The following is a 17,642-nucleotide window of genomic DNA, read 5'->3' as shown; positions in this document are numbered from 1 at the left end:
AGAGTTTACGGTTTGTGATTTATGTGAAAATGAAGTTTGATTTGAGACTTGTACAATTGAGACTGACCAGGTACCAGCACCCGTTGATCGCCGCGGCGCGGCAATCCTGGGTCGCGGCGCGACCTAAGCCGTGCTCAGGTTCTTACCTCCTTGGTCAAAATAAGAAAAATGTTTGGCACGCTATGGACCTCCGATCCACGTGAGACTTGTTCTAACATGCTTATATATGAATAAAAACCTCAGAAAAATAGTTCAGGACCCGACCCGAACGTGTTGACTTTTTTGTTGACTTTGACCGACCAAAGTTTGACTTTTTTTCAAACTTAACTAAATGATTATGCAACCTTCCTAGCTTGTTTCTATACTTGTATCTTGCACGAAACTTGACAAATTGATTCACATGCTACATAATCGAGTCGTAACGAGCCATATGACTAATTGAACATCTTTGACCTATCGTGTTTACCGTTATTGATACGACCTATTTGTTTAGGTCAAGACTAGCATTATCCTTTGCACACGTTACTTTGTGAAGTACTTTTCATACGTGCACTCAAGGTGAGATCATAGTCCCATCTTTCAAACAACTTTTATGCTTTAAACTATGGGATGAGAAACATATACGTATCATACTTTTACACATTGAACACAAGTACGAAAACGAACATTCTACGTACGGGTTTGAACGAAAATCCTCAATTCAATTATCATTAGTTACACTTGCAGGGTGTAAACGTGAACTTATATTATGTGATCACATGGGCTTGACGAGCCTCATTCGGACGGTTCGCTACCGTTAGCGGATGAAATATATTTTCGGGTCTAGTGTATGTTCTAACACTACGCAAAGGGTGCAAAACAGTTAAGTTTGATAATTGGGTGCCCGAGAAACAAACAACAACTTTGGAATGCAAATGATTTTGATAATCATATTATATTAAATCTTGTGGTTCAAATGCAACGTTTACAAACACCTATGATTTCACCAACGTTTTCGTTGACAGTTTTCTATATGTTTTCTCAGGTCCTTGAATGCTACTTGATACATGTTTCCGCACTCTTTTTGATACTTGCTTGGATGTCGAGTATACATGCATAGTTGGAGCGTCTTTTGACTACTTTAAATTGTGTCGCATAGGTTTCATTTGTACGTTAAACATTGTAATGTAACTAGTCTTTTGAACTACATTTGTAAACTTGAAACATCCTTTTACTTATGAAATGAATGCGACATATTTTGGTCAAACGTCATGTTAAAGACTTATGACCACGCAACGGGACCTAAGTAGTCGGCGCCGTCAAACATGATTTGGTCGGGTCGCTACAACAAACAACAACATGCTTTGATTATATAATACATGTGATGTGTAGTTGTGGGATGTTCTAGTTACTAAAAAGTTCGATACCACAATGATATGAGAAATGTAAAAACTTATACTGAGTAAATTATTACCTATTGTCCATTTATTCAAGGTGGCGTTTTTCACATTTATAACGGGTATATCCGCGGATTATTCAAACGGGTATTACGGATTTTCGGATCGGATTTTACCCACAACAGATCTATTACATCCATCACCCACCCGCGACCCGTCAGCGGGTACAAGATTACATCCATCGCCCACCCGCGGATAAAATTTTTTGATTTTATCCGCCCATCACGGGTGCGGGTACCCGCGGATCTCAGATTTTGTTTAGATCCATTGACATCCCTATTTAGAACCTTCGATTACTAATTTGGTGTCATCCAATTTGAAGAAGATATATCCCCGAAGAAACTAATCGATTACATTATAGCTGAAACGTATTGGATTTGATTTCGATGGGTTCAATTTGTTAGTCTTTCTAAAGTGTATAGTATTTGATAACTCCCAATTGAACGGAACCCTTAATTTTATTAGAAGGTACCGTGTTTTTTTTTAATTAGAAGGGTATTTTAGGGATATAGTGTATGTAAAATTGATTTATTAGCTAATTTTTTAGTGGATGATTAAGGACCATTGGATCAAGGGGTATTATAATGTAATTTTCTGATCTAATGGTAATTAAGGGGTTTTGAAAACATTTATTAGCTAATCGAGACTCTCTTTTAATGTATATATAGTGATAGTGATATATATATATATATATATAAACTGCAAATGTATCCGTTAAACTTAAAAAACAACCGTTGCACCGTACTCGAATATATTATGATATGAAATATGTGAGGGTGATGATATGCAGGCGGACGAGGGCGGCACCAATATCATAGGCGCCCTCGGATGAAATCCACGATGACATACCTTATAAAATACCATTGGTATTCGTCTAATGAGTTTAGAAAAGCTCATGTGATATCTGTGCCAAACACCTGATACACAAAGCATATATTCTTGATTATACACTTCACAGCCATTCTCCCAAATCCATCAGTTTTCAATGTCGGATCCAACTCGACCCGTTATAGGCCACCCAGCTCCGCCACCTAACGGCTACCCTCCTCCTCCTCCCAATTCCGGCAGCGCCACCGGCTACCCTTACGCTGCCCACCCACAACCAAGTCACTACTTCAATGTTTCATCAAACGGTTACGCAAACCCTTACGCTGCCAATCAACAACGCGCCACCTTCCTCCGCCGTATCTTTGCCGTATTCATGGCCTGTATCATCCTCACCGGAAGTATCATTTTCATCATGTGGATAATCCTCCATCCACAGGTCCCCCAATTTCGTGTCGAAACCCTAACCCTAACTAATTTCACCATTTCATCAAATTCGTTAGTTTCAGGTGATTGGGATGCTAGATTAACTGTACGTAACCCTAACTCTAAGATCACGTTGTATTATGATCGTGTTGAAGCTGCCGTGTTATATAAATCGGAATTGATTGCCGAAACTACGGTCGCGCCTTTTGTTCAGGGGAAGAAGAATGAGACTACAATTAGGGCGACGTTCGCTTCATTATCAGCGTATGTTGATGATCGAAATGGGATTAATGGTGATCGAGCTCGTGGGACGGTTAATTTCAACTTAAGAATGGTAGCTAGGGTTAAGTTTAAAGCTGGTGCTTGGTGGACTAGAAGAAGGATACTGAGGATATATTGCCCAAATTTATCGGTTGGTGTTTCGGGTAATAGTACTAATGGATCTTTCACTGGTGGATCCAAGAATTGCAAGGTGGGACTGTGAGGTGATGAATGATGATTTTAAAGGTACTTTTTAGTGAAACTTTACTCACTTCTATTGTAGTATGAGTTGTATAGGTTAGTCTTTGTATCTTTGAAGTTGAACTCAATTACATAGTTTTTGGATATATATGTTAGTCGTATTCGTTTTTCATTCTTGTTGTGTTTTCACTATTTGATTTAGTATAGATCTGTTTATATATTTTCTAGTGAGTTATTGGTATACATGTTGCATGATGAGTTTCTTGGTTTTTGATGTCGATGAGCTATTTGTGAAATAACGAGTCTTCAGGGGATGTATTTGTAAGTAAGTTTGATACGGATGCAATTTTTGCTATCTTCTTGAGTAGAATTTCTGGTTTCGAATTAGTATGAGATCCTTAAGAATGTTTCCACATGCATTGGGGTCCCTGTTCAGTACGTTTTCTAGTCAGATTCGAGTTGGGATAGTAAGTTGGTCTTGATTTTGTGACAGGCATCCTTTTGAGATACAGATGATGAAAGAGATTCAGAAGCGATCAGTTGTCACAAAGTATCATTACCTCCATCTATTGATTTTTGCCTTGCTGATAAATCTGATAGGGTCCACCCCACATGTACCCAATTACTATATTAAGTTTACAAGCTTCTTGATGCAAATATGTGATCTGAATGTTAAATAGAATGTTGAATATAAATTCAATGCTGAGTAGACATTTCAAAGTGTCACTAGTTAGATGGATATTTTTTCCTTTAATTTTGGATGTGTTTGTCGATCACTCAATCATATTTTGTGAAACAATCACAAGTTGACCGAGTGGTTCACATCTTGATATACTCGCATGATGTCATAGGTTCCGACTTTATTTCTTGGGGTGGTCAAGTGTAGGGGTCGGAAAAGGTAACCGGATAACCCGATTAGGCTACGTGGATCTGAGTAACAATACTCGCCCTCTCCGGGTAATATAAATAGGTCAACATTTTCCGTTTACCCATTTACCCGTTTACAAACATATTCTGTTATAGAAAGTTATCATTTGAAATCAGTCTAGTTTTATATATATAGCATGCTTTAGTACATCAAAAGGGTCACTAACTACTCTACTTATGTCTTGGTACTTCTACGAGAACTAATGACTTTGTCCGCCTCATATTAAAGACAAAAAGGAAGCACTACATCTATGCTTATCTCATAAAACGCCCCACGTGTTGCCATGTTTTATTGAGGATGTTTGGTCATTTTATTCATTCCCATAGGCAATAGGCAATACATATATATTAAACAGAAAATGGATAAAGAGGTTAGGCTTTATACAGTATCATCATTTGCTATTTGCCCATTTGCTATTTGCTCAATTTATATAGAGGTTAGGCTTTTATCAACCCCATAATTATATCATAGTATTCATGCTTTCCCTATTTGCTCTGCACAGATCACTGTTCGCACATGCACTCATGCTCTGCCTGCCTGCTCTGCTTTATTAATTTAATATTAAAGATATTAGTATATATAAAGGTGGCTGCTTGCTATTCACACTTGAAATGAGATTATAAACAAGAAGGCAACAAGCTTCGAAAGAAGCATGAAAAACCTATACTCCTTGGAACCTTTAATGGGCTCATTTCGTTGGGCGTAATCGCACCCTGACTAATCCCTCATTAAACGGTGTGGGTTCATAATGAGTCATCGAACGACGAACGCTAGCTAAACCTTCGCGAAATTGAAATTGGAGTGACCTCATTACTCCCAAGGAGTGATCAAATTTTATAAACTTTTAATGTCTTCTTGTTTCTTATACTATATGTAATGGCTTTGAGATTTGCCTAACATGCAGGGTTATAAAATTTGAGATTAATCCCCGATTAACCAGTTTTATAAGTAGGACGATTAGTATTGAGATCCTTAAAACGTTTTCCGCTTGCATTGACGTCCCTGTTCAGTACGTTTTTTAGTCAGATTCGAGTTTGGGATAATAAGTTGCTCATGATTTTGTGACAAGGCTTCCTTTTGAGCTAGAGTTGATGAACGAGATTCAGGAGGGGTCAGTTGTCACAAAGTGTCGCTACTTCTATCTACTGATTTTTGCCTTGTTGATAACTCTAATAGTGTCCACCTTACCTGTACCCAGTTATCAAATTCAAAGGCTTGTTGATGCAAATATATGAGATCTGAATGTTAAACAGAAAGTAGAGTACTCCTTATTTAGTAAATGATGAGGAGTAGACAATTAACAGTGTCACTAATTAGATGGATATTCTTTTTCTGTCGCAAGTTTGGATGTGTGTGTCTATCACACTATCATATTATGTGAAACCCTCACAAGCTGACTGAGTGATTGGTGTCATGATATACTCGCATGATGTCTTAGGTTCAAACCTCATTAGCAACGCATCTTAAGGTGGTTAGGGTAGGGGTTGGAAAAGGTCATAGAATAATCCGGTTAGGCCGCGTAGATTTGAGTAAACTTGCTTGTCTTTTTTGGGTAATCTGAATAGGAAAACCTTCTCTGATTACCCATTTATCCGTTTACAAACATATTATAGTATGTGAGTAGAAAGTTATCATTTGAAACCAGTAGTTTTATTCGTCAATCATAGGAGCTCTACTTTCTACTAGTTCTCATCCCTTTGAAAAGATATCAAAAGGGTCGCTGACTATCTACTTATGTCTTGGTTCATCTGGGAGAACTTTTGACTTTGGACGTCTCATATCAAAGACAAAAAGGAAGCACTACATCTATGCCCCTCTCATAATACATCCCCATGTGTTACCATGTTTTATTGGGGATGTTTGGCCATCTTATTAATCACCATAGATATAGATAGATATATATTAAACAGAAAATGGATAAAGATATTAGGCTTTATACAGTATCACAATTAGTATTTGCTCATTTTATAAGAGGTTAGGCTTTATTCATCCCCATAATTATATCATTATAACGTTGTATTCATGTTTTCCCTATTTTCTCTACATAGACAAATAGACATTATCACAATTTGCACATGAACTCATTGTTCTCCCTGCCTGCTCCGCTTTATTAATTTATTTAGTATTAATATTGTTATATATTGGGGGTGTTGGTATTGCTTTCGTGCCTGAAACGGTAATGACTCCGGATTGATCTTTAAATCGTGTGTTCACTTTCCTAATCGAATATTTCGACCCACTTAGCCACGGGTTGCACGAAGTTTCGATTGGGATAAGACAAAGATGAATTGATCTCTTGGCTAAAAGAAATCAACTCCACAATTGCAGAAAATATAGTTCTATTTGTTTGGGTTGAAAGTGTGTTTAAAAGGTTAAAAATATGGAACCTTTTTCAAATACACAAAGTGTGTATCTATAATGGGTCAAAAGGTTTCATGAAAAGTCACAACCTTTGATTCATACCCACTAGTGACTTGGAAGTTAATATTCATGTATTTAGACTTAAAATGGTCTAAAAACATGCAAAAAACCGCAGATAAATGCCCTGGAACAACCCTAAAACGTTTGGGGTTTAAATATGCTTTTTGGGTTGAAAAGACACATTTTCAGCGAGTTCAGTGTTAAGCCGCGCCGCGGGCCCAGGAGTCGTGCCGCTGACTAACAAAGCACCACACTTCCAAACATGCCAAAAACTCTCGACCTCAAAATCACCCTTTAAGTCGCGCCGCGGCTTAAAGCTACTGCACACTAAAAAACCTTTTTAAGCTTATTTTCAAGTGCGTTTAGCCTTTCAAGTCGCGTTTCGCATTTCTAATGTTCCAAACATTATTTCCAAGCTCACTGACATAACCTCAAACCATTTTACACTTTACGAACGTGTACTCCACACTCCCCAATTCCGTGTAGCGTTTCAATGGTTCGACCACTTTCAACTTAGCAATCCAATCAACTAAAATAACGTTGGATCATGCTAAAATCACCAACAATCCCCCCCCCCCCCCCCCCCCCCCCCCCCCCATTTTAGTATGTTCCTTGATTACTAAAATACCAACAAACAGAAAACTAATGCATAAGTGTAAATGTCACATGGATTGAATTCACACATAGTATATTACACGTGCAAGAATTCGAAAATCAGGGTGCTCTAATAGTTTGAACCCATCAATTCATATGAAAACCTGTCGATAATATACACACCAGTTTCATACTTTCTACAATTAACCCGACACGTTAAAAGTCATGTGTCTCAATCCTCTCGTGAACATATCAAAAGCTAAGTTCCAAGCTTTCTTGAGGCAGCTTAACCTCATGTTCACATAGGTAGTTTTCCTTTAATCTTGCTCTCGAGATGCAATTTTTCAAGAAAACTATTAAGAAGTATCAAACTTCAACCTTCTTTATCTCACGGGTCCGAACACATACTTTGGGATCATATATTAAATGTGTTCTAATCTTTATATAGTAGGCTTTCCTCATTTAATTCAGCTCATAGCGTTGTACTAAAAGGGAATTGGGTATCCCACTATGGAAGATTTAAATGGACTTCAATCCCACAACATTAGCCAACTTGTGCGCGCTTCCGGCTAATGCTCTTGTCAAGTGATTTAGTCAAACTTTGTTGTGACCTAACAAAATTGACATATTTCACTTCATTCGTGATAAACTCCCGAAACAATGTTTTTCTAAGGCATAAGTGTCTAGACCTCATTTGTATAAGTACATGCCATAGTCTTATCACACCCCATAACTAGGGATCACCATGAACTTTCACCTCATTCATTTTGACTTCAATCAATATCCTTTTCGAATCCTTTTATCTAAGGATTTACCAAATTCTTATTATATCATAAGAAATCCGTACGTACTCAAATTAATTGATTGATTAGTCATTGTACATGTCCACCTCTCACAAGTAATCAATGTAACCTATAAATCATACACCTTTGATAATGTATCCCCATTATACTTGTGTACACAAATATTACCATTACATTAGATAGTGAGATTATTATTACAAGCATACCTTAGTCAATTCACTTCTAGAACCAAGAAGTAATGACAACAAGTTTATGCTATCAATAATCTCAACATCAACCTTTTGATTCAAGATACCTCATCTATACCAACAGTAAAACCTACAATCTCGTAGATGTGTAATCTCTTTGATCAATTGTGAACTCAATATAATTTAATATGCCTTAAGGAATTCACAATATTAAACCATAATCCATGGTTGGCTTTTACAAGTATACTACTCAAGTTCCATAACAATGAATTCCACTAAACCATGCTTGCTCTTTCTAACAACATGCTATATTGATCACTTGATGTAATATCATACATCATACCACCAATTTCCAACGCATATCGGTACTCGAAAACAATTAAGCAATATTCAATCCTCATTCCATATTAAAACATATTAGTTTCACTAACTTGTGCCAATTTGATGAATCATCAAATGATTAATGGACTTACATCACCAATGAATAAATATTTCATGGACATTTTATTTAGTAACAAAACCAGTCACTTTACAATAATACAACATTATCTTGTGACTTATCCAACGGATTATAAACACCCGTAAAGTAGCCTAACAATTGTTACCAACAATTCATTGTTTTACCAATAATCATAATATCCACAACCATAGGGGGTTATTTATGCCAATATTCAAAGAATATATAAACAGCCATGTGGGTTTTCATGTCAATTTTCAAAGAATATATTAACACATAGGGATGGCAATGGATCTAAAAAAATCCGACATCCGCGGGTACCCGCACCCGTGATGGGCGGATAAAATAAAAAAAAAATTACCCGCGGGTGGGCGATGGATGTAATCTTGTACCCGCTGACGGGTCGCGGGTGGGTGATGGATATAATAGATCCGTTGTGGGTAAAATTCGATCCGAAAATCCGTAATACCCGTTTGAATAATCCGCGGATATATCCGTTCTAAATGTGAAAAATGATACCTTGAATAAATGGATAATAGGTAATATTCACTCCGTATAAGTTTTTACATTCCTCATGTCATTTTGGTATCGAACGTTTTAGTAATTAGAGCATCTCACAACTACACATCACATGTATTATATAATCAAAGCATGTTGTTGATTTTTCGTTTATTAGACTATCTTAATAAATCTAATTTTTACGGATCACTTTAGTAATTCGTCAACCTACTGTATGATTAGTTTTAGCTATTAAATTTTAATTGTTACTATTAAACATTGTAGCTTCACATATATTAGCAAAAAAGTATAATTAATATATGTTTACTCATTGTATCATATCATAAACATGGGTATATGATTGGTTGATGTTCTTCATGTCACTTTGAATCGCATATTGATATTTATTTTTATTTTTTGAATACTTTAATTTACATATATACTTCATGAATAAGATCTGCGGGTAAACTCGCGACCCGCGAATATCCGTGGGTACGGGCATGGATCTAAAAATAAATACATTAACCAAGATCCGCGGGCTAATGGATCCTCAAAAAATCTGCGGGTGCGGGTGATGGATGTAGTGGATCCGCGTAGGGATGAGCAGAAGTACCAATTTACCGATCCCGTACCGGTACCGACCCGGTACCGGTACCGTTTTACCGGACCGAATGGTAAACGGGACCGGTTCCGGTTCCCATTTTTTTGGCTTTTCGGTTTCGGTACATAAGATGCGGTACCGGTACGGTACCGGGAAATTCCCGTATTGTCCCGTATTACTACAAATGGAAATAAGTTAAATTATTGTTGAAAGCCTAAGGTCAAATAATGTGTAGAATATAATGTATAAAATCTCATATAATATTTTTACTCAGATTTGGCACACTAGTTCACTTGTACCAACTTTAAAATTTTTGGGTAATTCACGCAAGCTCAACCAGACCTGATTTTGGCGTGTACTTGAGTTTTCATATTGACCTGCTAACCGAATCTGTCTGACCGGACCATTTTATTATCTATCATGTCAACTTATTACATTCATTCGAGTGGTCTCCATATTGAGTTTCCATATTGACCCAGATGTATTGGCTTTATGTGGAAGAGCAATTGAAAACATGCGTTCAGATGTGCAGCATCTTCTTTCTCATAAAATGATGCTGTTTTAGTATAAAATGATGTTGTTTTTTGTATGAATGATGTTATTTGAAGTCCATATTTTTTGCAGTCCAAATTCGGTAATAACAGGTAAAATACCGAAAATTACCGGTACCGAACTGGTACCGGTTTTGTAAAAACGGTACGGTACCGGTATTCGAAATTGGGTAAATTCGGTACCGGTACTTTTCGGTTCCGGTACGGTTCGGTACCGGTTCCGTACCGTGCTCATCCCTAGATCTGCGCCCACGACCCGCGGGTGTCATCCCTATTAACACATTCTTTTATTGACATTACATATCCATCAATCCGTGTCAATTGAAACCGAATTGTGCGTTCCAAATGTATAGTTGGAACAAATTGAATTTTTTATCATGAGGATATCACTTGCATTAATACCAATTAACCGTTACCTATGCTTACACGCGTAAAAGTGAACCATTGCGAATTAAGTCAACCAAATTTAAATGTTACAAACAACCAAAAGAAACCCTTTCACTTGGACAGTTACTTTAAACAAGGGTTACCCGCAAATTACAGTAACATGGTTGCAATTTCGCAATAAGAAAGTTATTTATCATCATGCAATTATGAACATAATAATTACTTCATATAAGTATGTCATAACATAGAAATACAAAACATGGCTTTCCACATGCATTATCATCAATAATTATGGATGTATAAATATAAATGATGAGACTTATTTGAAAACTTCATCCATTTCGTTTATCAAGACGTATCAAAAGAAAATTATATTTAATGTTTTCATTGCAACCATTAATGCACATAAGATCACAATTTATAATCTTATATCATATCATTGATCACCATCCATTCATGCCATCATACGTGCATACATCTATTCTTTATTCCCAAAATTATGATGCACTAATAAATGCAGAAATTATGATCATGAAACACCATATATGGTCCATTAATGTGAATTGCAAACATTAAATGAAATAACCGTTAATAAATAAAATATCAACTTTTGCCGATTGAAACATTCTGAATTTATAAACAACCATAATTTTCCAATCAATTCCATGCATGTGAATAAGACCACAAAATTTTAATTTGTGTAAAATAGAGCCATGTATGCATCATCCATCATTATAAAACGAACAGAAAATGTGTACCAATTATTAAATTGATGGACGGATATTTGCATGTGCTTGATCCATTATCATAAACAATGGAATTCATCTCATCAATACAATCCCTATTACAGTCCACTTTGATGATAATCTTCATTCCTTCAAAACTTCACACCAATTTGGAAGTCATTTCTTCACCGTTTCACCGAACATGGTAATAGAAATATTCGATTAGAATGTTATATATCGGGGGTGTTAGTATTGCTTTCGTGCCTGAAACGGTAATGACTCCGGATTTATCTTTGAATCGTGTGTTCACTTTCATAAGCGAATATTTCGACCCACTTATAAGACAAAGATGAATTGATGTCTTGGCTAAAAGAAATAAACTCCACAATTACAGAAAATATAGTTCTATTTGTTTGTGTTGAAAGTGTGTTTAAAAGGTTAAAAATCTGGAACATTTTTCAAATACACAAATGGTGTATTTATAATGGGTTAAAAGGTTTCATGAAAAGTCACAACCTTTGATTTATACCCACTAGTGACTTGGAAGTTAATATTCATGTATTTAGACTTAAAATGGTCTAAAAACATGCAAAAAACCGCAGATAAATGCCCTGTCACAACCCCAAAACGTTTGGGGTTCAAATGTGCCTTTTGGGTTGAAAAGACACCCTTTTCAGCGAGTTCAGTGTTAAGCCGCGCCGCGGGCCCAGGAGCCGCGATGCTAGCTAACAAAGCACCACACTTCCAAACATGCCAAAAACTCTCTTCCAAACATGCCAAAAACTCTCGACCTCAAAATCACACTTTAAGCCGCGCCGCGGCTTAAAGCTAATGCACACTAAAAAACCTTTTTAAGCTTATTTCCAAGTGCGTTTAGCCTTTCAAGTCGCGTTTCGCATTTCTAATATTCCAAACATTATTTCCAAGCTCACTAACATAACTTCAAACCATTTTACACTTTACGAACGTGTACTCCACACTCCCCAAATTCGTAGAGCGTTTCAATAGTTCGACCACTTTCAACTTAGCAATCCAATCAACTAAAATGACGTTGGATCATGCTAAAATCACCAACAAATATTAATATTAATATTAATTAAAGATAATATTATTAATAATAAATATAAAGGTGGCTGGTTCATATTCACACTTGACATGAGATTATAAACATCTTGTTGGCAACAAGCTTTACAGGAAGCATGAAAAACCTATTTTTCTTCTATAACCTTGCTGTCGAACCTTCAACAGACACATTCTTTTGGGTTTGATTGCACCCTGGCTAAACTCTTACGAACTTGAAATTGGAGTGAACTCATTATTACCAAGGAGTGATCGAATTTTATAAACTTTGGGAACACTAAGAAGAAAAGATTATATAGAGAATGTGTTCTTGTTTCTTATATACATATATTATGGCTTTGAGATTTGCCTAATATGCAGGGTTGTGAAATTGAGATTAATCCTCAATTAGCAGATTTTAGTAGTAGGACAATTAGTCTTGCCAAAATCACTCAACGCATTAAAACTGATCAAAATTCGAATTTAGGGCCGGAGGTCCTCACGGAAGCAATCTCTCTACTCTGGAGTAGAGAGAGGGATGAATATCTCTTCTGATGGGTGGAGAATTTTTTCTCAACTCGTGGGTAGAGAGTTGACTTCTCTTCTATTCTAGGGTAGAGGAAGGATTGTCTACAGCTCACCTCCCCCATAACTCCCATGTGCGGGATTGTGTATTGTTGTTGTTGTTGTAAAATCGAATTTAATTGGTCAAGTCAAAGTTAGTCAACATTCTTTTAATCCCTGATTTGGCCAATTAAACGGTATCTGGCTGATTCATCTGACTAACGACTTTTACAACCTTGATAAGAACAATTTGTTATTTCTTTGGACCAGGTGAGTAGGGATGCAGCTTCGTGGACCACTCGTCGGGCCTGATAGGTGGTGGCATCACACCTTTCTCAAAGGAACCGTACGTGAGACTCTCGCGTCATACGGCTCCGTCTCGGAATCAGGACCCCTTTCCTTTGACCAACGGGTCCTCAAACCAACTTGTCCTTCCTTTCTATTTCTCGTTAAGCGGTTTTTTTTTTCATTCATTGAAAATAGAGGGTTCTATTTGCAATTCCAGTCAGAAAGGAGTGATCATTACAAGAAAATAGCTTTAGTGACGATGACTATTAGTCAATAATAACACTAAATTGGTCATTAGATTGAGTTAGTGACCAAAGTAGGTTGGCCACTTCTCGTCACAATAGATCTGTCACAAAATATTACTTATTAGAAACTAAAATACTAAAATTGGTCGGTGACCATTTGAGTTCATAGTTGCTTCATGTATAGTATAATAGAGGGTGTTTAATCCTATGAAGTAGTTAGGTTCATATTATTGGACAAGTCTCGACCACAACCTAAGTTGGATAGTCCTTAAAATCTAGGGATACTAGTTTATCAAAGTCACAGTTTCAGCATAACAACAGCAATCGCAATAAATTTACATACATAATTATTGTAGCGACCCGACAAAATCGTCATTGACGGCGTCGCTAACTTAGGTCCCGTAACGTGGTCGTAGTCCCTATATGAGACTCGTTTGATCAAAATTATGTCGCATTCATTTGAAAAGTACAAGACTTGCAAAGTTTAGTTTACCAAATGGATCGACAACAAGTTTAAGTTTACAAAAGTTATAAAGTGTAAATGAAATAACTTGCGACATAATTAGTTTAAAATCACGGTTTGCTATAAATAGCGAAAGTATGTATGCTTAAAGTTTGAATCCAAAAGCGCTATCCCTAGCGTATGCATGTATGCTTGACTCCAAGCAAGTAATCAAAGTGTGCGGAAGCATGTATCAAGTAGCCAAGTATGAACCTGAGAAACATATAGAAAACTGTCAACGAAAAACGTTGGTGAAATCATAGATGTAGTAATTAATGTTATTTTTGAACCACAAGATTTAGTATTCCATAAAATTGATCATCCAAATAGTTTGCATTCCAAAATAGGTTCGCGAGCACCCAATTATCAAGGCTTAACTTTCCAACCATAGAACCCCATCACAATAGTGTTAGAACATACACTATTTCTCGAAAATATATTTCATTCGTAGACGGTAGCGAACCGTCTGAATGAGGGTTTGTCAAACTCATATGGATCCATACAACATAAGTTCTCGCTTACACCCTGCAAGTGTAACTAATGATAATCGAATTGAGGATTTTGTTCTAAACTCGCTGTGGAATGTTTGTTTCATCGAACTTGTGTTCAAACATAAAAGTAAGTAGTACAAGATGTAACAAAGTATATGTTTCTTAGCCCACGATTTAAAAGAATAAAAGTTGTTGAAAAGGTGGGACTATGATCTCACCTCGAGTGCACGAGTATAAAAGTACTTCACAAAGTAAACGTATGCATGAAAGTTGCTTAGCCTTGACCTAAACAAGTAAGTTGTATCAATTAACCTGTTACGACACTAGGTCGGGTGAAATGTGTTCAATTAGTCCTATGGCTCGTTACGACTCGAATAGTATAGCATGTGAATCACGTTGTCAAGTTTCATGCAAGAATCAAGTATAAAAGAAGATTAGAACGATTGCATAAACGTTTGGTTAAGTTTAACTAAAAGTCAAACTCGGTCAAGTCAAAGTCAACAAAAAGTCAACACGTTCGGTTCGGGTCCCGAACTATTTTTCTGAGGTTATTATTCATATATAAGCATGTTAGAACAAGTTACATGTGAATCGGAGGTGCATAACATAGCAAACATTTTTTGAAATTTGACAAAGTAGGTCAGAAGCCAAACACGACAAATGCCACGCCGCGGCCCCTGGTGTCGCGCCGCGCCAATAGGCGTGGCCTGGTGCCTGGTCTGTTTCAAAAGTTCAAGTCTTAACCAAACTTCAATTTAGCACAAATCACAAACCGTAAACACTTAGAACACGTATCTTATATCGTTGGAAATGTATTTTGACGAGGAACACAACTAATGACTTTTCATCAAGCAAAAACATCAATTGCAATAACCGAAATCTCGTCAAATGATCATTAAAGGTTTATTTTCAAAGTTTCAGGTTCACAAAATGCATTTTAAGATTCGGGAATCCAATTCACACATATGATATGCCGTTTTGAAGGTAATGAAACATACATTACAACTAAACACTTACTAATAACAATTCATGGCATTCAAAATATCAAAAGTTCGTTTTAAGTCTACCAAACCCTAACCAAAATTCACAAAAATCAATAATCATGTGTTTGAAGTTTTCTTAATCAACCTACACATCAAAATGAAGCTAGTGATACTAGTAACACAATTAAAACATGAACTTTAACAATTTAACAACATTAACTCATCCAAAATCAAAGATTAAGCACACCCATTTTCAAGTTCATGCTAGTTACTCCAAAACAACAAATCGAGCAAACAAAACATATATTCATGTTATACTTGAGCCATAGACACTAACTAACACCATTTCAAGTATATAAAACGAATTTAGAGAAATCTAGTATTTTAGAAATGTTACCTGTAGTGACCCGAACTTTTCCATGTTTATATATATTAAATGAAATTGATATTTACATGATTAAGTGTTTCCAACATGTTAAGCAATCAAACTTATTAAGACTTGATTAATTGGAATAGGTTTCATATAGACAAATGACCACCCAAGTTGACCGGTGATTCACGAACGTTAAAACTTGTAAAAACTATACGATGACATATATATGGTTATATATATAGTTAACATGATTTTATTATAAGTATGTATCTCATTAGGTATTTTAACAATGAGTTATATACATAAAAATGAGACTATTAAATTAAGAAACTCGAAAACGATATATATAACGATTATCATTATAACGTCTTACTAGGTACATATGAATCATATTAAGATATTAATACACTTGGTTAATTATGTTAAATGATAAGTAAATATATCATTAAGTGTATTAACAATGAACTACGTATGTAAAAATAAGATTACTAACTTAATGATTTTTAAACGAGACATATATGTAACGATTATCGTTGTAACGACATTTAATGTATATATATCATATTAAGAGATATTTGTACATCATAATATCATGATAATATAATAATTTAAAATCTCATTTGATATTATAAACATTGGGTTAACAACATTTAACAAGATCGTTAACCTAAAGGTTTCAAAACAACATTTACATGTAACGACTAACGATGACTTAACGACTCAGTTAAAATGTATATACATGTAGTGTTTTAATATGTATTCATACACTTTTGAAAGACTTCAAGACACTTATCAAAATACTTCTACTTAACAAAAATGCTTACAATTACATCCTCGTTCAGTTTCATCAACAAATCTACTCGTATGCACCCGTATTCGTACTCGTACAATACACAGCTTTTAGATGTATGTACTATTGGTATATACACTCCAATGATCAGCTCTAAGCAGCCCATGTGAGTCACCTAACACATGTGGGAACCATCATTTGGCAACTAGCATGAAATATCTCATAAAATTACAAAAATATGAGTAATCATTCATGACTTATTTACATGAAAACAAAATTATATATCCTTTATATCTAATCCATACACCAATGACCAAAAACATCTACAAACACTTTCATTCTTCAATTTTCTTCATCTAATTGATCTCTCTCAAGTTCTATCTTCAAGTTCTAAGTGTTCTTCATAAATTTCAAAAGTTATAGTTTCATAAAATTAAGAATACTTCCAAGATTGCAAGTTTACTTCCAAGTTTTCTAAATCCATTCCAAGTAATCATCCAAGATCAAGAAACCTTTGTTACTTATAGTAGGTTATCTTTCTAATACAAGGTAATAATCATATTCAAAATTTAATTCAATTTCTATAACTATAACAATCTTATTTCGAGTGGAAATCTTACTTGAAATTGTTTTCGTGTCATGATTCTGCTTCAAGAACTTTCAAGCCATCCAAGGATCCTTTGAAGCTAGATCCATTTTTCTCATTTCCAGTAGGTTTATCCAAGGAATTTGAGGTAGTAATGATGTTCATAACATCATTCGATTCATACATAAAAAGCTGTCTTATTCAATGTTATAAACTTGTAATCACTAGAACATAGTTTAGTTAATTCTAAACTTGTTCGCAAATAAAGTTAATCCTTCTAACTAGACTTTTAAAATCAACTAAACACATGTTATATATCTATATGATATGCTAACTTAATGATTTAAAACCCGGAAACACGATAAACACCATAAAACTGGATATACGCCGTCGTAGTAAAACCGGGGGCTGTTTTGGTTGGGATAATTAAAAGCTAAGAAGAACTTTGATTTAAAAGCT

At 35.6% G+C, this 17,642-nt stretch overlaps 1 protein-coding gene across 2 annotated transcripts; it reads left to right on the top strand.

Moving 5' to 3' along the window:
* The first annotated feature begins 2,341 nt into the window (after positions 1-2,341).
* Positions 2,342-4,686, top strand: LOC139897482 (NDR1/HIN1-like protein 10). Of its 2 annotated transcripts, none has more exons than XM_071880187.1 (2): positions 2,342-3,194; positions 4,580-4,686. In XM_071880187.1, the coding sequence occupies exon 1, from the start codon at positions 2,422-2,424 to the stop codon at positions 3,169-3,171; it is 750 nt and encodes a 249-aa protein (XP_071736288.1). In that variant the 5' UTR covers positions 2,342-2,421; the 3' UTR covers positions 3,172-3,194; positions 4,580-4,686. The 2 variants fall into 2 exon arrangements, with proteins under 2 accessions (XP_071736288.1, XP_071736287.1); XM_071880186.1 differs by lacking the exon at positions 4,580-4,686 and adding an exon at positions 3,643-3,804.
* Positions 4,687-17,642: the final 12,956 nt, after the last annotated feature.

Source organism: Rutidosis leptorrhynchoides, chromosome 3, assembly GCF_046630445.1.
Source record: "Rutidosis leptorrhynchoides isolate AG116_Rl617_1_P2 chromosome 3, CSIRO_AGI_Rlap_v1, whole genome shotgun sequence".
NCBI classification, from domain to species: domain Eukaryota; kingdom Viridiplantae; phylum Streptophyta; class Magnoliopsida; order Asterales; family Asteraceae; genus Rutidosis; species Rutidosis leptorrhynchoides.
This window is presented reverse-complemented; position numbering and strand designations above follow the sequence as displayed.